Raw genomic sequence first — 25,937 nt, 5'->3', positions numbered from 1 at the left:
GCCCAAATGGCTAATTACAAAGAAAATGAAAATGGAAAAGTTGGAGTTGTTGATGGAATTCTCTATCTATTGTTTGGTTATTCTGTATAGGTAAATAATAAGCACATGAGTTTTGTCAAGTGCATAGTTAAACTAACCAGTTTGTCCTTCAATAAAGAGCTAAAGAACCTAAATAAAGGTAGAAGTCACCCCTTTTAGATGTTAGTACAGGACTCTGTCCTGAAAAATCTGCAGCAGTGTTATTTTGATCTGTGTTCTTTCTCTCCATTTGATTTTTTTTGGGAGAGGGCGGGGAGAGGGACAGCACATTTTATTGTTAGACAACAGTGATTAAAACGGTTTTATTCTTTTTCAATGGTTTTTACTTTTAAAATATTTTAAAATTTAATTAAAGAACCATGAGTTACAAAATTATTGATAGTTGAATTTTAGGCATATTTTAATTATTATTTAATTAATGATTGTTAATTATTATTTAATCTCACCACCAATGTCAACTCCCTCTCCCAGTTCTCCATATTCTACTACCAGTATTCCCATACCCTGTCATTCTCCCCCACTTTGATGGGCAATATTATATGGAGAGTCCTCAGTAAATGTAGAACTTAGTTGCTATATGACCCAGTAATTCTACTTCTAGATTATATCCCCAGGATTGAAAAAAAATTCATTAAAAAAGATGTATGCACACCATTATTCATTGCTGCACTTAGTACAATAGCTAAGATATGAAATTAAGCTAGGTGTTCAATGACAGGTGAATTGATTATGAAAATGTGGTGTAAATATACACAAATATACACAGTAGAATATATATGCAGCTTCAAGAAATGCTGAAATTAAACAATTTGCTCCAACTTGGTTGGAATAGAAAATACCATGTTGAGTGAAGTAAGTCAGAAGAAAAAAGACAAAGACAGGATGATCTCACTTATCAGTGGAATATAGAATTAACTGGATGAAGAAATACAATTTAGTAAAAAGAAATACAATTTAGCTCCTCCTTGACCTCAGAGCTTAGGGAGGAGGGCATAAAAAAAAGAAATCAATGTGGGAAGGAGGAAGATGAGAAAGGGAAGCAATGGTGAGTAAGGGTAGAGGATTTGGCTATATTGGTGATGCAGGAAAATGATACATCCAAAGTACAAAGTCAGCAACACTGAAAACATGAAGTCTAAACTCCACCTCTGATTTTGGAAGGAACTTAGCCACAGTATTTTGGAGACAAAAGAGTAATTGGTTTGAAAACATCTCTTAGACTTTTTCTGACTTCTGTCCAGGTTTGATAGGCTGAGATGAATGTGTCTAACCCCATTTCACTAATGTTTTGATCACCAAGTCTTCCAAAACACTAACGCACTGAGTCTTCCGACATCAAGCCAATTTTGGGCCACTGTGTCATTTCAACATTGTCTGCTGACCCTTCCTACATACCCACTAGTCAAATGGAGAGATGAGGTTGGGATAGTAAGCTGACAGAAGAGAACTTTGACAACCACTCCAGCTGAGGCTGACCATTTCCACTTGGTTTTGCTGAAAAGTTGGTACCCATTACTGATTCCAAGAACACATGGCCAGGCTGGGAACAGATAAAGAGACTTTCCCCTTGGGTGGTTCAGAGCCCATCCTTGCCTAAATGAATTGTGTTTGATCATGCAAAAATAAGCTTTGTGACTGGGTGTAGGGCAGCTGTGCTCATTTCATTACCCTGACATATGTTCTGTTGGATTTCACCTGGTGGATGCCTGTCTGGAATATGGCTTGCAGGCTCTGTGGAAGATGATCCCTGAAACCAAATCACACCCCAGTTTGTCATGATTGAGTGTTCAGACAATACAACTAACATTAGTTGCTTTTGAAATATATGGGTAATTAGAGTTAATCCTCTATTTTAAACTGACTAGTTGTGATTGCATTACTGAGTCCGCACCCATAAGGCCCCGTATAGAGATACAGACTGTAAATAGAGTGGCCCATAATCCCATATTACTGGGTACATAGAGATGCTTGGCCTCTTAAGTGTGTCCTGACATAGTTTGGCTGCATGGGAAATTTCTTGGCTCCCTATGTTGTCACTGAGGAGTGAGAATGGGAGGGAGAATTCTCTGAGCAGCTGGAGTTTGGTCTTTTCCCTTCCCTCCTGGTTTTTTTTTTTTTTTTTTTTTTTTTCCTACCATTTGAGTAGATAAAGTTTCCTGGCAATCCAGTAACTGCAGAACCTGTGATCTGTCAGACTGGAACATAAAAGCTGTTTTTCTGGATGGCATTCAAAGTACATGGACACACAAAACCTGTATTAAGTGGTTCTAAAACTCTTCATTTGGTGGGAAGGAAATTTAGAATTAGGAAATTTAAAAATAAATGGGGAGGGAGGCAAAAAAAAAAGAATTAGGAAATTTGGAATTTCTTGGTAAATATGTAGGTATTTATATCTAGGTAAAAAATTTTCTAGATAAAAATGGAACCATGTAGACATTCAAAATATTTAATTACATTTCCACCAATTACCATAGTTATTTCAGGGATGTTCCATTGAGATGTTAGGGAACAATTCTGATTTGGGGATTTTAAAATCATTACTGTTTCTCACTGCTACATTCCCCCCCCCCAAGGTTTCACTAAAGAGTTCACTCATTTTTCCTTCTTTCTAGGAATTTCTATTCCTTTGTATCATTCTATTTCTCTGGCTTTTCAGGCAGTGATAAGGAAGGTCCAGGTGAGGGAACTTAGGTCAAATTGAATAGTATCACAGCAAGAGATTTGCATATTTCTCCATGTTATACTTCCATATTATTTCCATATAATTTCTTCATATAATTTTGTGTGAGTCTTGACATTAAAGCTATTTTCCAATTAGGATCTTCAGTCACTGAACATGTTAGAGAACTGAGAAAGAAGCACAAACTTGCTCCATTATGGCTTATAAAGTTATCATTGCTGGTTTGAGCTTTTTATGAAGTCTCGTTGCTCACTTTAGCTTATCTTCTCCACCTTGATGTCCTGGCAGATGGAGAGGTAGAGTTTCCATCTGTCTCTATTTTTTCAACCCCTCCACAGGACATTGCAAAGTGGGCACTGCAGGAATATACCATGCTTCCAACTCTGTTATTTCACCGTTTCTCTGCCAGGGTCTCTGGCAGTGAGGGGAGAGGCTGGCACAGGTCTCTGAAAGATGCCTGCCTGCCTTTTGGCTCTTGGAATAGGGAAAACATGGCTAGACTGGAGGGGTTGTTGGGTAAGTAGAGTCTGCCAGGAAAGGGAGTTTCAGGTATTTTTGGCCTTGGAGTCAGCACCTCTTCCTGTAGGGTGTTCCTTCAATAACTGGCCAACCAGACCCACTGAAGGAACTGAGGGAACTCGGTCCTGAGGCTGGAGATTGATTTGGCTATTATTTTGTTCTGCTTTGTGATATAGTTAGAGGTTGAGTTCAGGGCACCCAGCAAAGGGCCAGTGGTCTCTTTACCACTTTTTTCCTGGAGGATGACAGAGATCTTGGCATGCCATAGATACTCAGTACATGCCTTCAGAAAGTAAATGTGCAAGGGAAAGCAAATGATCTAAGGGCAGACTATGGAATGCATGGAGTATAGTCAGGGAACCTAGTTTGATTCTCAGCTTTATTATTCAATGATCATATACATTTTTTTCTTAAAGTTGCTGAACCTCAGTTTCCTCCAGTATAAAATGGGACTGTTAAACTTGCCTCTTAAGGCTATCATAATGAGGGCCCGGAGAGATAGCACAGCGGTGTTTGCCTTGCAAGCAGCCGATCCAGGACCAAAGGTGGTTGGTTGGAATCCCGGGTCCCATATGGTCTCCCGTGCCTGCCAGGAGCTATTTCTGAGCCGACAGCCAGGAGTAACCCCTGAGCACTGCTGGGTGTGGCCCAAAAACAAAACAAAAAAAAGGCTATCATAATGAGTACAGAGAGTGGGGTGGTGCTAAGCTCATGGCAGATCTGCGGAATGTTTTCTAATACCTGAAGAGTTCGAGGGGTTCATCACAGAGGCTGGGTCTTAGGTCCCCAGCATGTAGCCTTAGCAAGCCTGTGTTCATGAAAGAGTAAAGAAAGCAGCCTAGGATGTTGCAAGCTTAGTATGGCATGATAGCCTCTCTTGATTGAGGCATGGTCTTCATTTTCCATAACTCATTTCACTGGGTCTACACCCCATACTTTACCATAAGAGTTCAAGGATGTTTGGGTTGGTAATATCAGAGGAAGAAATATACTTTTATATTGAGGATAGCACCAAGCTTGGTGAGTAAAGAGAAAAGCCAAGAGTGGGCAGTGAACAAAATGAACAACTGACAGCACCACTTGGAGTAGAGTTTAGATCTGTTATGAATCCACCACTTTACCTCTGGCAAACGAAGCAATCTCTCTTGGCCTTACTTTTCTGTTTTTAAAACCATGAATAGTAGTTTCTGTGTAAACGTTCTAGATCCCATCTCAATTGTTTCTTCATTTTGGCCACGATTATAGGACAGATGGCACTCACAGGAACAGCATACTTTTAGGAATACACATACATTTAGAGAAACTTTCTAGGATGTTGTGGGGGTATTAAAGCACTCAGCATTTTGAAATCACTACTCAGATGAGCAGTTTCACAAAATTTTCTTTTACTATGGGATGTAAGCTTAAGTAGAACAAGCCATATGTATGTTTGTGCTAATGCTCCAAGTCTCTGCTGGTTTTACCACCTGAGCAGGTCTGTTGGATTATGACTGAGAAGGCTTCTTATGAAATACTAGTGACTCAGCATTCTCTTGTTTAAAAAGTCACGATTCTCAATCTTATATTCTAGACTAGTAAATTTTATATTCTAAATAAATAAATATTAAAAAATAAACATATTCTAAATAAATCTTATATTCTATATTCTTATATATATCTTATATTCTAGGCTAGCCAATTTCTGGAATACTTCTGAGAACTGATCAAAATACACCCATTTGTGTGGCATCTAGAGCAAAGAAAGTGAATTTGAACATTTAAGAAAAGAACTGGCAGCGCCATCGGTTGCTTTGTTGGTTCCTGTGTGTTAGAACTTGCTCTCTGAGCTAGATTCAGTTTGATTGCAACTACTGTCATGAGGGTAGCCTAGAGGGAAAGAATGTTCAAAGTCTTCCCTCCTTATTACTTACCTCTTGCACACATCATTTCCAACCATGGCATAGATGGCAATGGCTGGATGGTCCAATAGTTGGTTCCTAGACAAACTGAGAAATCATAGAGTTCTATTGAAAGTCAATGGAAATGAAGATCTGTAATGAGCATTTTAGGCAAGTCCTACAAAAGGATCACTCTGATCATCCTCTTTGGAAACTCTTTTCCTTTTCTTTTTCACTTCAGAATCTCTCTTTAAAAAAAAAGATTGCTTTATTTAAGAACCGTGGTAACAAAAAACTGTTCATTGTTGGATTTCTGTCATAATATCCTTCACTAGTGTACCTTTCCCACCACCAATGTCTCCTGTTTCCCTCCCACCTACCCTGCCCTGCATGTCTCTGTGGCAGGCAATTTGCTTCATCCTCCCAGTCTATAATCTGTGTCTTTCTCACAGAAGGGCATATAATGAATAGAATGGAAAATAGTGGATTAAAATCTTAAGTGGGAGATACATCACCATGTTCTTAGCATCCTTCATAGCATTTGCCATCAATAACCACAATAACCTTAGTACTTATATTCAGATTGGCAGGAACTGGTGACAGCTGAGATTATGTTGTCTTTCCCCAGATACTGATTCTGGACACCTAGGCCATGGATTCTAAATTTTAAGTTCAAAGGGAGCCCCAAATTGTTTTCTCATTAATAAATAATGAATAAAAAGATTTTATATTTGTCGTATCCTTTTTTGATGGGCACAAAAAGTGATGACATGCCAATACCTGGATAGTTACTGAACTATAGATGTGCTATGCAGACCACAGCACAGTTAACAATAATAAATTTTCATTCATCTTTCAATGATAAACCAGTTAAAAAGAAACTTAGATGCCCTTTACACTTACGTTTCCATAAATGTCTCCAGATTTTGGGATGATGCACCTGAATAATTATAAATATAAAATAATAGTATAAGAATATGTTTGCCAGAAATCAGAAAGATAAGTTATTGTGTTGTTAGAGATCATTCAGACTATCACACAACTGAAACCTGAAGATCTCCCTAAATATTTTTACATTTACTTGGCATCAAAACCCAAAATTGCTTGACTAAACTGTTCTTAGGATATTCCTACCACAAATGAATAAAATTACCAGAAGATTAAGAAATAAGTTGACAAATGGGAGGAACAATTTTTTAAAAAGGAATCTTTTAGAGCAACCATTCTTCCTAGAGGAAATGAGAAGCACCTCTTAATAACTGCATAGTATTTCTGCTTACTCAAATGAATCTCCCCCAAACTAACTGGCCTGTACAAAATTCAGACTATAGAATTTGCTTATTTCCACTCCCATAACCATGCGCATGACTGTTCTCTTCCTATTCTTGCTACCTCTTTTGGGAATCTCTGTTCTGCCATTTGTATATAGTGAATACTTGTTATTAGAGAAATTCTATCAAACACTTAAAATATGGGTTCATTTAAGCCTTACCATAAAAGTGTGAAGTAGGCACAGAAGTATTTTCACTTTATAGATGAGGAAAATGAATTTTTAATATAATTTTTATTTTGATCATAGTGGCTTACATATTGTTGACAATAATATTTCAGGTACATATTTACATAAAATCAGGGGGGATTCCCATCACCAATTTGTCCTCCCTACACCTCCGTTTTTGTCCTACTTCCCATATCCTCTTCCCTCACCCCCGGGGCTGCTAGAATATGTGGTCCCCTCTGTACCTAGCCTACTACTTAGTAGTCTTTCACCTGTTTGGTCTTGGTGCCTCCCATATTTCCCCTTCTAACTAGGAGGCAGGACTAGCTAGTTCAAGTTATGTGGTTTTGTTTGAAGAAGAGAAAAGTAATAAACTGGGGTAAAAGTCTAATACGCCGAAAATGGGCCAAATCCTTTTAGAGGCTCTCATCATTGGTTTGAGAGATGAAGGAAAAAAAGGTGAAACACTCCACCAGTACAAAAAGAAGTGTCAAATATACAGTGAGGACTCCAACAATAATGATAAGCACCCAAAAAAAAAAAAAAAGCCATGGTCTTGAGATAAGAAACATGGCAGAGCACATAAAGAAAGATAAGAAAAGAAGAGAAAAAAATAAGTATAAATGGGGACAACAACTTCAATAACCACACCAAAACAAAGAAATCAACCAAAAATAGATAGGTAAATAATAATAATAAGGCTGGGGAGTGAGTGAGAAATGGCTGCAGGTGGGGGTTTCCAGGCAGAGTGCTGACTGCTCTACCTGCAGAATCTCCACCGGGCTGTGCTTCTTCTGAGGAACTGAGCACCGGAAGGGAGCCCTGTCCTACCCTTCTCTGTCTTTCCTGAACTCTGGAAGCTCTCCTCAGAGCCCTGGGAAGCGAACCCCAAAGAAACTACATTCAGAAGCTACCCAGCGAGCCAGTGAGTGAGTGAGAAATGGCTGCAGGTGGGGGTTTCCAGGCAGAGTGCTGACTGCTCTACCTGCAGAATCTCCACCGGGCTGTGCTTCTTCTGAGGAACTGAGCACCGGAAGGGAGCCCTGTCCTACCCTTCTCTGTCTTTCCTGAACTTTGGAAGCTCTCCTCAGAGCCCTGGGAAGCTAACTCCAAAGAAACTACATTCGGGAAGAGATAACAATGCTATCTGGGCAAAAGCCAGCTCCCTGTGTGTGACACCAGACGGGGAAAATCCGCTAAAGTACACCGGCCCAGTGGGGCTCAACTGTGAAAGACTGTGAGTGTGACCTGTCTATGTCTGTCTACTGTCCTCTTGCGTGAAACTCTTGCGAGTGGGGCAAAAAGAGGCTCAGAGGAGCACGGCCGCTCCGCTTCGCTACGCGGCCGTGCACTCTTTCTAAGGAAAGAACTCCATTGCAACAAGAAGGAAAAATCACACTAAGAACGGCGCTATATCACAGAAGCAAACATTTCTCTCTGGACTGTCTTCTCTGTTGCATGCTCGGGCCTAAGATTTGACCCAGTGTGAGGCTTCATCCACGGAGGACTCCCCTCCCTTAGAGGCAAGTCAGCCCATCCAGAAAGGGAGGAGCCAGAGGAGTGTGCTGCCTACATCATATAGACAATGAATACCACCACAACACGTAGAAAAACCCACAATACAAGTGTGACAATGGGGAAACAACGCAGGCCAGCATCAGACATAGAGAATGAAGATGACAATTCTGAGGACCAGATAATGACTGAACAACTAATCAACCTCTCAGATAAGGACTTTAGACTAGCAATATGGAAGGTGCTCAACAGACTCCAAGAAACCATGGATCGAGTTGAACAGAACACTAATAAGAACCAAGAAAATATGAAGGCAGAAATGACAAAACTCCAAACTGAAATAACATGTCAACTAACAGGACTGAAAAAGTCAGTAAACGAAGTGAATGACAAAATGGATAAGCTCTGGGACAGGGTATCAGAAGCTGAGAATAGACTTGGTGCTGTGGAAGATGAGATACATAACAATTCCATACAGCAGGAGAGATTGGACAAAAAACTTAAAGCAAATGAGCAGACAATGGAAAAATTAGTCAAAGAATGGGAACAGACGAAAATAGAAGTCTATGATAAGATCAACAGAAACAACTTAAGAATCATTGGAGTCCCAGAGACCCAGGAAGAAAATTTCCAGGAAGAATCAATGGTCAAGAACATCATTAAAGAGAAACTTCCAGAGCTAAAGAATATATGTGATCAAATCCTGCATGCCCGAAGAGTACCAACCAAAAGAGACCCCAGAAAAACCACCCCAAGACACATCCTAGTCACAATGACAAATCCCACAGATAGAGACAGAATTCTGAAAACAGCAAGATCAAAAGGGGAAATCATGTTCAAGCAAGCTTCCCTGAGATTTACAGCAGACCTGTCACCAGAAACACTCAATGCCAGAAAGCAGTGGTGGGATATTGTGACAAGACTGAATGAAATGAATGCTTCACCCAGAATACTATACCCAGCAAAACTCACTTTCCGGTTTGATGGAAGAATACATGGTTTCACAGACAAAAAACAGCTCAGAAACTTCACAGACACAAAACCAGTCTTAAGAGAAAAACTGAAAGACCTAATCTAAGACAAGACTACCCAAAAGACACACCAAATTTTGAAATAAAGATGGCGTTAAATCCCAGGACAATTCTTTCTCTCAACGTCAATGGACTAAATGCACCAGTTAAGAGACACAGAGTGGCTAAATGGATCAAAAAACTCAATCCAACCTTCTGCTGCCTACAAGAAACGCACCTGAATAGTCAGAACAAACATAGACTCAAAATAAAAGGCTGGAGAAAAATTATCCAAGCAAACAACACCCATAAAAAAGCTGGAGTGGCCATACTAATATCAGATAATGCAAACTTTATACTCAGGAAGGTTGTAAGGGACAAAGACGGACATTTTATATTAATCAAGGGGTACGTAGAGCAGGAAGAATTCACTCTCCTAAACATATATGCACCGAATGAGGGGCCAGCAAAATATTTAATACAACTGCTGACAAATCTGAAAAATAATATCAACAACAACACAATAATTGTGGGGGACCTAAACACGGCTTTGTCAACACTGGACAGGTCAACCAGACTGAAACCCAACAAGAATATACTAGACCTGAGGAGAGAAATGGAAGAAAGAGGCCTAGTGGATATATATAGGACACTCCATCCCCAGAAACCTGGATACACATTCTTCTCCAATGTACATGGGACATTCTCCAGGATAGACTACATGCTGGCACATAAAACATACCTCCATAAGATCAAGAGGATAGAAATTTTGCAGACTACCTTCGCTGACCACAAGGCTCTGAAATTATTTGTGAATTCCAAAGGGACTCAGAAGAAACACTTTAACACCTGGAAGTTAAACAGCTTCATACTCAATAACCAGTGGGTCCGAGATGAAATCAAGGAGGAAATAAAAAGGTTCCTGGAAACAAATGACAATAAAGACACAAACTCTCAGAACTTATGGGACACAGCAAAAGCAGTACTGAGAGGAAAATTTATAGCTTTGCAAGCACACATCAGGAAGGAAGAAGGAGCTTACCTGAGTAGCTTAATGACACAGCTAATAGAACTAGAAAATGCTCAACAAAAGGACCCAAGAATAGGAAGACAGAAGGAAATAACAAAGCTGAGAGCAGAAATCAACGAAGTGGAAACTCAAAAAACAATCCGAAAGATCAACGAAAGCAAAAGTTGGTTCTTTGAAAAAATAAACAAGATTGATAGACCACTGGCAAACCTAACAAAGAAAGAGAGAGAGAGAAACTTGATAACTCGTATCAGGAATGAAAAAGGAGAGATCACTACTGATATGACAGAGATTTAAAGGGTAATCAGAAACTACTTTGAAAAACTCTACGCCACTAAAAATGAGAACCTGGAAGAAATGGATAAATTCTTGGACTCTTATAATCTTCCACTGTTGAAGGAAGAGGATGTAGCATATCTAAACACCCCCATCACCATTGATGAAATTAAAACAGTAATCAAATGTCTGCCAAAAAACAAAAGCCCAGGTCCAGATGGATTCACTAATGAATTCTATCAAACTTTCCAAGAGGAACTACTGCCAATCTTGGCAAGACTCTTTCATGAAATTGAACAAACAGAAACACTCCCAAATAGCTTTTATGAAGCCAACATCACCTTGATACCTAAACCAGACAGAGACGCTACCAAAAAAGAAAATTACAGACCAATATCACTGATGAATGCAGATGCAAAGATCCTCAACAAAATCCTGGCAAATAGGATTCAATGCCTCGTTAAGAAGATCATCCACTACGATCAAGTAGGTTTCATCCCAGGAATGCAAGGCTGGTTTAACATCCGTAAATCTATCAACATAATACACAACATCAACAACAAGAAAAATAAAAACCACATGATCATATCAATAGATGCAGAGAAAGCATTTGATAAGGTCCAACACCCATTCTTGATCAAAACTCTCAGCAAGATGGGAATGGAGGGAACCTTTCTCAATATAGTGAAGGCCATCTACCACAAGCCAGTGGCAAATATTATCCTCAATGGAGAAAAACTGAAAGCCTTCCCTCTAAATTCTGGCACAAGACAAGGCTGTCCTCTCTCACCACTCCTATTCAACATAGCACTGGAAGTACTTGCTATAGCGATTAGGCAAGAAAAGGATATCAAGGGAATCCAGATAGGAAAGGAAGAAGTCAAGCTCTCACTGTTTGCAGATGACATGATACTCTACTTAGAAAACCCTAAAGACTCTACCAAAAAGCTTCTAGAAACAATAGACTCATATAGCAAGGTGGCAGGCTACAAAATTAACACACAAAAATCAATGGCCTTTCTATATACCAATAGTAATAAGGATGATATGGACATTAAGAAAACAACCCCATTCACAATAGTGCCACACAAACTCAAATATCTTGGAATCAACTTGACTAAATATGTGAAGGACCTATACAAAGAAAACTATAAAACTCTGCTCCAAGAAATGAGAGAGGACACACGGAAATGGAAACGCATACCCTGCTCATAGATTGGCAGGATTAACATCATCAAAATGTCAATACTCCCCAAGGCATTATACAGATTTAATGCCATCCCTCTAAAGATACCCATGACATTCTTCAAAGAAGTGGATCAGACACTTTTGAAATTCATTTGGAACAATAAACACCCTCGAATAGCTAACGCAATCATTGGGAAAAAGAATATGGGAGGAATTACTTTTCCCAACTTTAAACTGTACTACAAAGCAACAGTTATCAAAACAGCATGGTATTGGAATAAGGATAGGTCCTCAGATCAGTGGAATAGGCTTGAATACTCAGAAAATGTTCCCCAGAGATACAACCATCTAATTTTTGATAAAGGAGCAGGAAATCCTAAATGGAGCAGGGAAAGCCTCTTCAACAAGTGGTGTTGGCACAATTGGATAGCCACTTGCAAAAAATTAAACTTAGACCCCCAGCTAACATCATGTACAAAGGTAAAATCCAAATGGATTAAAGACCTCGATATCAGCCCCAAAACCATAAGATATATAGAACAGCACATAGGCAAAACACTCCAGGACATTACAGGCATCTTCAAGGAGGAAACTGCACTCTCCAAGTAAGTGAAAGCAGAGATTAACAGATGGGAATATATTAAGCTGAGAAGCTTCTGCACCTCAAAGGAAATAGTGCCCAGGATACAAGAGCCACCCACTGAATGGGAGAAACTATTCACCCAATACCCATCAGATAAGGGGCTAATCTCCAAAATATACAAGTCACTGACAGAACTCTACAAGAAAAAAACATCTAACCCCATCAAAAAATGGGGAGAAGAAATGAACAGACACTTTGACAAAGAAGAAATACACATGGCCAAAAGACACATGAAAAAATGTTCCACATCACTAATCATCAGGGAGATGCAAATCAAAACAACGATGAGATACCACCTCACACCCCAGAGAATGGCACACATCACAAAGAATGAGAATAAACAGTGTTGGCGGGGATGTGGAGAGAAAGGAACTCTTATCCACTGCTGGTGGGAATGCTGTCTAGTTCAACCTTTATGGAAAGCGATATGGAGATTCCTCCAAAAACTGGAAATCGAGCTCCCATACGATCCAGCTATACCACTCCTAGGAATATACCCTAGGAACACAAAAATACAATACAAAAACCCCTTCCTTACACCTATATTCATTGCAGCTCTATTTACCATAGCAAGACTCTGGAAACAACCAAGATGCCCTTCAACAGACGAATGGCTAAAGAAACTGTGGTACATATACACAATGGAATATTATGCAGCTGTCAGGAGAGATGAAGTCATGAAATTTTCCTATACATGGATGTACATGGAATCTATTATGCTGAGTGAAATAAGTCAGAGAGAGAGAGAGAAATGCAGAATGGTCTCACTCATCTATGGGTTTTAAGAAAAATGAAAGACACCCTTGTAATAATAATTTTCAGACACAAAAGAGAAAAGAGTTGGAAGTTCCAGCTCACCTCAGGAAGGTCACCACAAAGAGTGATGAGTTTAGTTAGAGAAATAACTACATTTTGAACTGTCCTAATATTGAGAATGTACGAGGGAAATGTAGAGCCTGTTTAGGGTACAGGCAGGGGTTGGGTGGGGAGGAGGGAGATTTGGGACTTGGGTGATGGGAATGTTGCACTGGTGATGGGTGGTGTTCCTTTTATGACTGAAACCCAAACACAATCATGTATGTAATCAAGGTGTTTAAATAAAAAAAATATGCAAAAAAAAAAAAAAGAAGACCCGCTGGGCTCCTCCAGTGTGGATGGCTGAGAAAAAACTTGAAAAAAAAATAATAATAATAAATGAAGATAAAAATAATATATAAAAAATAAACAATGTTTTTAATGGCTATTATGCTTTTGCATTTTCATTGAATTCCCGTATTCATGAATGGCCACTTCAGCCCTTTATTTCATGCAGCTAGCACATTGTAATTGCTGTCTAATAATTATCAGTATCCATCTCCAGACCTTTCTATTATCTCCAACTGAAGCTCTATCTCCGTTAAAGAATCACTGCCCAGGCTCAGTGATATGGTTCAAGTGGTCCAGCATACGCTGGGAAGGCACAAGGTCTTGCGCTCATACCTTGGCACTGCATCACCCCTCGACACTACGTAGGAGAATAAGCTTGCCCCTTCTCTGATAGCCAGTGTTATTTTGTGTCTCTATGAATTTGAATGTGATGGACTGCCTCGGGTAGAGTATTATAAGATGGATTCAAAGAAGAATTAGTCTTTTTGCTGACATTTTAGCACATTGTTTACAAGTATTTTTGTTTCTCCTTTTCCTCCTCCTTTTTCACTCTTGAGCCACACCTGACTATGCTAAGAGCTAATTACTCCTAGCTCTGCACTCAAGGATCATTCCTGTGAGTCCGGGGAACCATATGAGATGCGGGGGGATCAACCTGGGCCAATTGTGAGAAAGGTCAGCACCTTTCCTGCCATTTCTTTACCTTTAATGTTGACTAATATTCAGCTGAATGCATAGATCATTTTTGTCTACCCATGCATTTTTGATGGACATTTGGGATTTCTCTACTTTTTGTCAGTTGTAAATAAAACTGTTCTGAGCATTGCTCTGTATGTATTATTTAGGTCCCTGCTTTTAATGCCTTTAAGAATTTACTTAATTAAGGGCTGGAGCAATAGCACAGTGAGTAGGGTGTTTGCATTGTAAATGGCCAACCCGGGTTCAATTCCTGGCATCCCATATGGTCCCTTGAGCCTGCCAGGAATGATTTCTGATCACAGAGCTAGGAATAACCCCCGAGTACTTGCTGGGTGTGTCCCAAAAGCAAAAACAACAACAAAAAGAATTTACTTAATTAAAATTGTTAGACCTGGGGCTGTAGTGATAGTACAGTGGTAGGGTGTTTGCCTTGCATGCAACTGACTTGGGACCAAACTGGGTTTGATCCCTGTCATCCCATATGGGCCACCCAGCCTGCCAGGTGTGATTTCTGAGTCCTGAGTAACCCCTGAGTGCTCTGAATGTGGCCAACAAACAAAAAATTGTTAGAACATCTGACAATGCTATACCTATATATTTTTTGAGGAACTACTATATTGTTTTTATTACCTTTTCAGTAAGAAATGTAATATATTTATGTATTCATATATTAATAAATACATAACAAACATGTTAATCAAGAGCAGTCATTCCATGTAGCATGTATACACTTCAATATTTGAGCACCTGTAATCTTGCCTGACATAAGGAAGAATATGAACAGAAGAGTTCAGTCACAAGTATAGATACTCACATAATTGAGTGCTGATGATAGAGGCGGCTTTTTGAATTGCTTTTGTTTGTTTGTTTGTTTAGTTTTGGGTCACAACCAGCAGCACTCAGGGGTTACTCTGGCTCTACGCTCAGAAATCGCTCCTGGCAGGCTTGGGGGACCATATGGGATGCCGGAATTTGAACTACCATCCTTCTGCATGCAAGGCAAAAATGCCTTACCTCCCGATTAACCAGGCGTGGCCCTGAAGACCCACCAGGTTTGGGGGGATCTTGGCCCCCTGGACTAGGAGTTCAGCCCAGGGGACCTGTGGCTAGCTGTCCTGCCCAGAGCCCCCAACATACCAGTCAAAGACCCAGAAATCCTGGCATGTGGAGTGGTCTGAGCCCAGCTTTTCTCCTTCTCTTTTTGAGCTGTTTAACAAGGAATCTTAGAGAAAGAGTCCCCCAGATTAATGCTTATGATTGAACCATAATTGTTCTTATCACCCCCTTATGGGCCAAGAACACCACGTGGCATTGCTCCTTTTTTGCATAGGCACATTAAAATGGGAAAATACTATACATATAAATAAGATCCTATCTAATAGAGATTGGTACAGACAAATCTTATAGCGCAAAGGGACCTTACACCCTGAACATTGACATAACAACCTGGCACAGACCTCAGAAGAAAGGGCATTTGCCTGAACCAGGGAAGCCATCCACAAAACATCCAGGCTGGTCTATAGCATCACCTGGAAGCAATCCTCTACCAAGGAAGACTCTACACTGCTCAGACATTGTCCTGCTCAAAAGAGACTTCCATTAACACTGAGAAGACTTAACAACAACAACGATTTGCTTACAGGACAGGGCTCCCTGCATTGCCCTTTGATTGTAAGGTGAAACCAGAGGACGCTCCACATCCTGACTTCAATGTTGGATATACAGATTCCAGGATCTTAAATACAGAAGCTTGATACCAACAACAGAGACTGTGTGAAAAATATAAGTGTGTTGGCACTACAGACAATGTCTTGGATTGGACGATCTAGCTTGCCTGGAGCCTAGAGTTGGTCTTGTGCCAGGAACCTTCAGGGATCGGGTCTTTTTGTATTTAGGCCAAGGTTATTTCTTTCCATGTCCCTCATATTTTGGTGGGCCTATGCAAACAACAATTGCCACTCTAACACCATTTTTGCTGTGCTCCTTTGACTCTAATCCTTAAAAAGAACCCAGTTAAGATTTGAGGTCAACTTAAGCTAATATGCATGAATATGGAAATGTAAAAAAAATGCTATGCCTGTAATGTTTAAGGAGTTATGTAAGTTTTATGGCTTTAGATTGCCTTGTGTGCTGTTAAGAAATATTATAGTGTGTTACAATCATTTTTTTATTCTATCAAGCCAATTATCATTAAAAATTCTCAAAAGACAAAAAAAATATTTTATTTAAAAAAAATGCCTTACCTCCATGCATTCTCTCTGGCCCTGTTGTTTTGTTTTGGTCAATTTTCTTTTTTTAAAGTCTGTGTACAAGGCTGGAACACAGACCGTATAGATAGTAGATAGGGTGCTTGCCTTGTGCACATTGACCCAGGCTTCACCTTCCACATCCCATATGGTTTCCCAAGTCTGGTAGGAGTGATTGCTGAGCACATAGTCAGGAGCAAACACTGAGTACTTTTGGGCTTTAGCCCAAATCAAAAAGTTTTTGATTTTGTTTATCTAATTCTTATAAATTTGTGCAACTGGTATATATCTTCTATTTTAATGAGCTGATCAAAGCATTCTTTACCAATTACTCATTTATATTAGAATGGCTGTTTAAAAGGTAATCTTGGTTTTAGTTTTTTTAATTTTGGGCCACACCTGGTGATACTCCTGGCTATGCTCTCAGAAATCCCTCCTGGCTTGGGGGACCATATGAGATGCCAGGGATTGAACCCAAGTCTGTCCTGCATCAGCGGCATGCAAGGCAAATGCTCTACTGCTGTACTATTGCTCTAGTTCCTAAGAGATAATTTTGAATTATTATTATTGTTATTATTATTATCATTATTTATTTTTTGGTTTTTGGGCTACTTGCGGTGGTGCTCAGGGTTTACTTCTGGCTCTGGGCTCAGAAATCATTCCTGGCAGGCATGGTGGACTATTGGGATACCGGGATACAAACCACCTTTTGTCCTGGGTCGGCTGCTTGCAAAGCAAACACCCTCTCGCTGTGCTCTCTCTCCGCCTCCATAATCTTGAATTATATTATAGTCTGACTCCAGTAAAGAATTAACTGGAGTAAATTTTGCCATGCTATTCTATCATCTTCAATTTTTTTTTTTGTATGGGGATCCTCGCCCTAGGGACGAGAGACAAATTTATTTTTCAGCCGATGACATTTTATAAGGACAGATTCTGGTATGCAAGTTCTATCATCTTCAATTTTAAAAGCATCTATAAGATGTGAAAAGTGTTCTAAAGCAGAGTGATAGCACGGTGAGTAGGGCATTTGCCTTGCATGTGTTTGCGCAGGTTCGATCCTCAGTATCCCATATGGTTTCCCATACCTGCCAGGAGTGATTCCTGAGCACAGAGCCAGGAGTAAACCCTTGAGCACCACCAGGTGTGGCCCCCAAAAGTGATCTGAAGTGTTTAATATTCTTTACTTGACATCATACACAAGTCACACCAAAACATTTTTTCATTAGGTAAAAGGCAACATTTTAGGTAATTTATGGTAATTTTATTTTATGGTATAATTTATGGTAATTTTACTTAATTGCAATAATTAAGACTAAGCAAATAAAGATTTATCCTCATATTTTTACTTTCTAAGCCTCATAAACACAACTTGAAACACAGGCAAACCTTACCCTGTTCTAGATGACAGTGAAGGGGTTCCTCAATATTAAAGATTTTTTTTTGTTTGTTTTGTTTTTGGATCATATATACCCAGTAGCACTCGGGCTTTACTCCTGGTTCTGTGCTCAGAAATTACTTTTGGCAGGCGGAGGTGGGGGTGGAAACGGAACATATGACATGCCAGGGATAGAACCTGGGTTTGCCAAGGGAAAGGGAAATGAAATGCCCTACCTACTGTGCTCTGGTCCCAATAATGAGATATTTTAATATAACCAGATATATAAGTTTACATAGAAAATAATCCCCCACAAGCCTGAGATGGCATTCTCCATCACTGAAAAAGAGAACATGAATAATTAAGTCCAACACTATTGTTAGAAGGGACAACTATAATTGTGCTTATTGACCTGGAATTATCAAAGTTTAGAAGAGCTGGCCAGGCTTGCTTTTCTTTCAAGCCTTGAATATAGATTTCTCTATTTCTGCCTTTTCTGCTTTTATACACTCTGTAGAGAGTATAGTTCCAGGCAGGGATGGGAAACCTTGGAAATGCACTTTTTTGATCGAATACAATTTAAGAAGAGATTACTTAGTCCTGATTACCATACCTGAAGGCATGAAGACCACATGGCTCTGACATGCGAATCTTGAACTCTTTGTAGATCAGAGAAAAGCAATACCATCAAAGGATGGACCCCTTTTTAAAAAGGAAGAGCTAAAGAAGAATCTATGGGATTATTTACAGTATTGGGCTTTCCTGTGACAATGCCCAGATTAATTTTTATGTAGACAAAGAACTGTAGGAAAAACTCATATTTGAAGGAATTGCATTCATGTGCAAGCCACTTGTAGTTTTGCTCTTTCTTTCTTAAACACATATTTTTCTCTCACCCCTCACATGTTTTTAAGAATTGATCATATTAATTTAGCCACAAGCCAACCTTATTTAAATTAGACTCTTCAACAAAAACATGCTAAGAGCCATTCAGATTTGAATTCTTGTGAAGTAATGGATTTAAATATGACTTAATTCTCATGACAGAAAAGTCAGATATTTATATGCTTTATAGGATATGGGGGTTGGGGTGGAGTGATAGCACAGCTGTAGGGCATTTGCGGTGTATGTAGCCAACTCCGAAGGACCTAGATTTGAATCCTGGCAACCCATATGGTCCCTCGAGTCTGCAGGGGCAATTTCTGAGCACAGAGCCTGGAGTAACCTGTGAGCACTTCCAGGTGTGATCCAAAAACCATATATATATGTGTATATATATACATATATATATATATATATATGGTGAGCCCAACTATCATTCATATATCAATCATATAACTATCATATCATGTAGCTTTTTATGAGAGAAGATAGCAACTCTATTTTGCTCCAGGGTTGAACTTCTGGGGAGTCTCCAAATGCTATACTATTGAATCAGGTTCAAACATCAGAACACAGGAGAGACGCTGATCTGGAATAGGATTATGGTCCGGAAAATAATTCCGAGTACTTAATCTGAGGGAATTTAGTCACACCTGGAGATGGGATGAGCTGGTTCAACACCAATCTAAGGTGCTCCATTCGAAGCTGATTCCAACCAATTAGTAACAAGACATATATTGAGTGAGGTAGAAATGGATCAATCCCATTCAACCCACACTTTACCATGTCTCCTCTTCCTAGGTGATACCTTCTTCTGGTCATGGGGGTGAATCTAGGAGCCCAGTCTTTCTTTTGCCTACACTGACCATGGAGGCAAGCTTGGTCTGTGCTTGCCTTCCTTTTATACAGTATGCTATGGGGTGCACTTATAGACAAAAAAATCTTTTTGCACTTCTTAGTATTTGTTACCCATTTTTATTTTATTTATTAGTGTTCAGCTTTACTCCTTTTAGCGTAAAATATTAATTGAGATACTGTATACAAGTTTACAAGGTTTTAAGGTTTACAAGCCTATTGATGAATTCCCAGACACATAATTCAAACTTTACTCCTTTAATTAATATAGCCACCTATCTCCCCCAAGAAGCCTAATGCCCCTAATTTTTAATCCCTCACCCACCCCCCAAAAAAAACACACACACATAAACTTACTTGTGTGGACCAGTTTTCTCATTGACCCTTTGTTGCTACCTTGCTCTGTAACTTTAGTCCCACACATGAGAGATCATTTTGTATCTATCCCTTTCCTTCTAACTGACTTCATTCAGCATGAACACCATGTTGCGTAAAATTCCATGATTTTGGTTGTTTTTTTTTTACAGACACATAATATTCCATTGTATACTCTTAACTTCCTGAGCTATTTATCTGTAGTTGGGTATTTGGATTGTTGTACTAAGCACTGTGATGACCATAGGTGTGCATATTTCCTTTGAAATAATGTTTTTGAAGTTCCAGATATTTTTACTAGTGGTTTCTTAAAGGTTTGAAATCAAAGGAGCACTGTAAAAACAAAGTTAGTGTGGCAATTATCATTTGCATGGGCCCACCAAAGTATGGGGGTCATGGAAAGGAAAAACTTTGGTCTAAGTACAAGGAGATCCTACCCCTGAAGTTTCCTGACATAAGACCATTTCTAGGCTCCAGGCAAACTAGTTTGTCCAATCCCAGTCATTGTCTGTAGTGCCCATACAGTTATATTTTTCACATTCTCTGTTGTTGATCTCACGTTTCTGTATTGAAGGTCCTGGAATCTGTATATCCTACATTGAAGTCAGGATGGTGCGGAGTGGTGTCTAATTTCAACTCGCAATTAACAGGCAATGCAGAAAGCCCTGTCCAGTACGCAGGTCGTTGTTTTTGTTTAAATCTTCTCAGTGTTAAGAGAAGACACTTTTGAGTAAATCTATGTCAGAGCAGCAGTAGGGTTTTCCCTGGTAAAGGATTGCTTCCAGGTGATGTCATAAACAACGTTGGATGTTTCATGGATGGCTTCCCTGGTTCAGGGGTGACTGGAAAATGCCCAAACCTCTGAGGCCTGTGCCAGGTCATCATGCCAATGTTCAGGGTTTGTAAGGTTCCATTGCACCACAAGTCAAAATCTATTATTTCTACTCAAAAAGAAGATTTTATAGCCCTGAGCTAATCAAAAGTACTTTATATTATTCTCTGCTGTTCTTAAAAGGACAGAAGAAGACAGGCCTTGCCTGCTTATGTGGTTATGCATAGTGGCTCCTGCATCTTCTCTGTGCCTCATCCACTAGCCCCCTGACACTTCCATTAGGCAAGATGATAAATCAGGAGGTGTTTAATTTTCACTCTTTGATTTTTCCTATTAATGAGAAATGGAAACTAATGAGGAAACTCAAGTGATAAGTGGGAAAAATTTAAAGGATCATGTCAGGCCAATAGTTTTCCTCATTACACAAAATATGTTACTCAAAAATATGAGGTGTGGAGCACCCACAGAGCTTAAGGAAAATGAAAATAAACCATGACATGCCATCTGTGGAACCCCTCTTCTAGCGCCTATATCACATACTTTCTTTGTTGCTCAGGACAAGAAGGCCAGGAAACTGAATGTAGGAAGTTTTAGAAAAATCACCACATACATCCATACAAGGAGGGAGGAAGTCACTGCTCTTCTGTTGTTTTGGGGTCACATGTGGCAGTGCTCAGGGGCATGGTGCTTGCCTTTAGGATGCTCAGATTCAATCCAGAGGATTCAGGGGACTGAACCCAAGTCTCTATCTGAAAAACAGGTATTTTGAACCCTTATTTGTCTCGTTGGCTACATGCTTGCTTTCCCCTATTCAAATATTAATTATTTTTCCTGGAAATAAAAATTGCTTCTAGCCCATGGGATGTGGCTAGATACAGCACGGACCTTAAGCTATCCAGATTCTGGTCTCATTCTGTCTGCTTTAAATGAGACATAGTGTAGTGAAAAAAGTTCCACATGATCTTCAAATTGGTTATCTTTCCATGAATTTCAATTTATAGCCACTGCTGGGTTAGTGTTGACTATAGCAGGAAATACTTCATATTCTTCATATGCTTTCAGATAAACTGTGAATACACTTGTAAGCTATTCTAAATGACCTTGTAATGCTTAATGTCTCCTTAGAACAGAGGTTTAGGGGCCGGCATGGTGGCACTAGAGGTAAGGTGTCTGCCTTGCCAGCGCTAGCCTAGGATGGACCGCGGTTCAAGCCCCTTGTGTCCCATATGGTCCCCCAAGCCAGGAGCAACTTCTGAGCGCATAGCCAGGAGTAACCCCTGAGCATCACCGGGTGTGGCCCAAACACACACACACACACACACACACACACACACACACACACACACACACACACACACACACACACAAAGAACAGAGGTTTAATCTCCAGATTCTTTATGTGTGAAGAAGAAATGTAACAAGTTGTCATAAATTAACATTCATAAATTCTGTAACATATATTCAGTGGTTCATATGTGCCAGGCATTATAATAGAAGTCAAGGACTCAGTAGTAAATACACAAGATGTGATGTTTGTTCTGTCTTAGGGAAGTGGAGGGCCATATCTAGTGATATTCGGGGCTTAAAACTTGTTCTGAATTTATGAACATTCCTGGTGGTGCTCAGGGGACCACATGGGATCCTGGGGATCAAATCTTGTTTGGCTGCATGTGTGCAAGACAAATGCTGTATCTATGATACTATTTCTCCAGCCACTGATCTTTGTTCTTACGGAATTCATTTATAAAATGTTAGAAATTCAGAGATGCCCTGAAGAAGTAATATACAGCTGAGCATATATATATATATACATATATATACATATATATGTATATATATATACATATATGTTTATATATGCTGTTTTGGGGCCACATTTAGCTGCAGTCAATGATCACTTCTGAAAAGTTTTGGGGGACCATATAGGGTACTGATATTGTACCTAGGTTGGTCATATGCAAGTCACCTTACCCACTGTTCTATCACTCTGCCCCTTTCATTCAATATTTGATACTTTCTACACAAAGCTCAGAAATCAATCTTTAGTCTAATATCATCTTAAAAATAAAAAAAACAAAATTTATAAAAATTCCCTCATCTCTGGTTATGTTTCCTGGCCTCCTTAAAACCTGTCCCTTGACATTTAGGAATAATTTACTTAATATTTTGTGTATTTCTACTGGAAGTCAGAAATGAAATTACGGGGGCCAGAGCGGTGGTGCAAGAGGTAAGGTTTGCTTTACCTGTGCTAGCCTAGGATGGACCTCAGTTCGATTTCCCGGTGTCCCATATGGTCCCCCAAGCCAGGAGCAATTTATTTTTCTTTCTTTTTTTCTTTTCTTTCTTCCTTTCTTTTTTTTTTTTTTTTTTGATTTTTGGGGCCACACCAGGTGATGCTCAGGGGTTACTCCTGCCTATGCGCTCAGAAATTGCTCCTGGCTTGGGGGACCATATGGGATGCGGGGGGAATTGAACCGTGGTCTGTCCTAGGCTAGCACACAAAAGGCAAACAGATGCCTTATCTCTTGTGCCACCTCTCCTTCTAGGGAAGGTCTCTTCTGATGCACTGTCCTTAGGCTACTGTCTGCTTTTGGGTTTGGGGTTTTGAGTTTTAGGTGCTATTGTGACCAGGTCAGAAGACCAAAGGCCAACAATATGTTAATTCCTCTGTTGACTTGATGGTACTTTTAATTCTGGTTGTCTTCTTCAACTGGCTACTAATATTTACTTTTTCATCATTCCCTACATTCTTTTTTTGGGGGGGGGGTGTTGGGCCACACCCAGTGACTCTCAGGGTTACTCCTGGCAATGAGCTCAGAAATCGCTCCTGGCTTGGGGGACCATGTGGGACGCCCGGGGATCAAACTGCAGTCCATCCTAGGTCAGCTACGCACAAGGCAAACACCCTACCACTGCGCCACAGCTACGACCCCATCATTCCCTACATTTTGTCCAAGATCTATACCTATATTAGATGAGAAAGGCAGGGTGGAGTGGGCCACCAGTGTATCTGAAGTAAGACTTTAAACGCATTATAAGGAACATAAAAAGCTTATGCAAAATGTGATGTCATGCTTTCACCTAGAATAAATAAGATAAAGTTAATAACACTATTTGACTTTTACTACATTTAAAAATAATGCTGATTTTACTTGTATTTTGTAATTTAGAAAGTAGTTGAAGAGAATGATATATATTTCCAGTCAAAATAATCTATCATGAAAAATGTTCAATTTCTTTTTTCTAGAAATGTTTGTGTATGTCTGTATGTGTACAGAAGTGTTCAGAGTAATATATTGACTTTGAGCACAAAATAGTAAAAATTAATTTTTAGTTGTGACATTTCTGCTGTTTTTCCTACTACCGAGAATGCTTTTAAATTAATATGCATACTTCTGAGTTTCTTTGGTAAACCAGAGAAATAATACCCCCCAAATATTTTTTTTGGTAAATTTTGTTTGACATCATGATTAACAAAAAAAACATACATTCATTCTTGATGATAATGTTGTCTAAGATGGAAATTAGTATGCTGATTCTTAAGAAAGTAAGAAGAGAGCTTCTATATGACCCAACAATCCCATTCTTAGTATCTATTCTCTGAACACAAGAAAACTTATTCAAAAATTATATGCAAACTTATTTCATGGCAACATCTAGTACAATAGCCAGGAAATGGGAAAATGTCCATCAGTGGCTTAATGGGTAAGGAAGTTGTGGCGTACTCAATGGAACACAATGAAGCTGTAAGAAAAGATGAACTCATGGAGTTCTCTGTAACTTGGGTGGAGCTGGAGGGTATCCGGTCAGGAAAACATGCTTTCAAAATAGTGAAATAGTTCTATATATCCCAGGCTCAAAATATTACTGAGCTTTACGAGTTTTTATCTTACATTCAAGATAGTTCACTCACGGATAGTTCACTCAAGTGCAGAGGCACTTGGTCCTACTCTGACTTCCTATCCCTATTTCTCTCTCTCTCTCTCTCTCTCTCTCTCTCTCTCTCTCTCTCTCTCTCTCCCTGTCTCTCTCTCCCTGTCTCTCTCTCCCTGTCTCTCTCTGTCTTTCTGTCTCTCTGTTTCTCTCTATCTCTGTATCTGTCTCTCTATCTCTGCCTCTATCTCTATTCCTCTCTCTCTCTCTCCTTTCCAAGAGAGCTTTATACTGAAACATTCCTTCTATATGAAATCTTCCTCTGTCTCTTCAGGTAGAGCTAAGTGTTTTTAACTTCAGAAGCTCCAACCTTTCTTTTTTTAGTGTCATTTTATGAGTCATAATTGTCTTATCATCTGTCTCTTTTTCTTTTATTATTATCTCCTGGAAGGCATGGTCTTTATTTGGCTCATTTTTCTATTTATAGCCCATACTGCAATATTAAAAAGGAATAAGTGGGAGTGCTAGGGACAAAATTCAAGTGGAAAATGAGGGGAAGAGAAATAAAAGAGAGAAGGTGAAAGGCACATTCTCGGATGGTTTGGTGCTGATAATATCTAGCAAATTCATTTCAGTGATCAACTCAAGTTATGGCAACATTTCCTCTTGATGGCCTTTATTTTAAGTCTTAAATAACAGGGACCTGTGAAAGGACACCCTCCAATGACTTCAGAAGCCCTTGAGCAAATGAGAAGATATACATAGAAAAGCTTATGATATTTTCTTCTGAATTTGCTTTCTAAACATTTAAGTGGTACAGGATGAAAATCTCAATAGAAAAAGGACATTTCTTTATTAGGCTCACTATCTCTACCTGGATAAATTGTGTGAAATAAGCCAGGAAAGGATGCTTAGATAAGTCTTAAGAAATAGCTAGACTTAGATCAGAATGTCTTCATTCTTTTTTTTTTTTTGAAATTAACCAACATTTAATTGTACTTTAGGTAACATGTTTGCAAACAAGTTAACATTTATGCTTTTTTTATTTAATAATATAATTTTTATTTTGATCATAGTGGCTTACATATTCATTCTTAAATGATCCTTTGAATTTGAAAGCCTTAGAAGTACTAAAATGGAGTGAAATCACCTAATAAAAGGAGGGAAATATATCTTTCTAGATCAGAAATGTCAAATTTATCATTTCTCTTTCTGATACTATTATAATTAAAAAGATAGATTTGGTTCTCTAGAGAAATAATAAATTTCAAATTTCGATGCCTGCAAACATTTGACCTTTATATAAAGCATCTCAAAATTGGTTTTAAGATCTATCTTTGTCATTGTGATCACATTAGATCAGGGCTTCTGGACTA

At 39.2% G+C, this 25,937-nt stretch overlaps 1 protein-coding gene across 1 annotated transcript in view; it reads right to left on the bottom strand.

Annotated features, from left to right (window-relative positions):
* The window catches only part of AOAH (acyloxyacyl hydrolase), a 280,216-nt gene that overhangs the window by 31,797 nt on the left and 222,482 nt on the right, over positions 1-25,937 (bottom strand). Inside the window, exons 14-15 of the mRNA XM_049781733.1 lie at positions 6,019-6,055; positions 5,149-5,223 (exon numbers count right to left, since the gene is read on the bottom strand). Of these exons, the coding sequence (XP_049637690.1) occupies positions 5,149-5,223; positions 6,019-6,055 (112 nt within the window). The remainder of the gene's footprint in view (positions 1-5,148; positions 5,224-6,018; positions 6,056-25,937) is intronic.

The sequence above is a fragment of the Suncus etruscus genome, chromosome 10, assembly GCF_024139225.1.
Source record: "Suncus etruscus isolate mSunEtr1 chromosome 10, mSunEtr1.pri.cur, whole genome shotgun sequence".
Classification (NCBI taxonomy): Eukaryota; Metazoa; Chordata; class Mammalia; order Eulipotyphla; family Soricidae; genus Suncus; species Suncus etruscus.
This window is presented reverse-complemented; position numbering and strand designations above follow the sequence as displayed.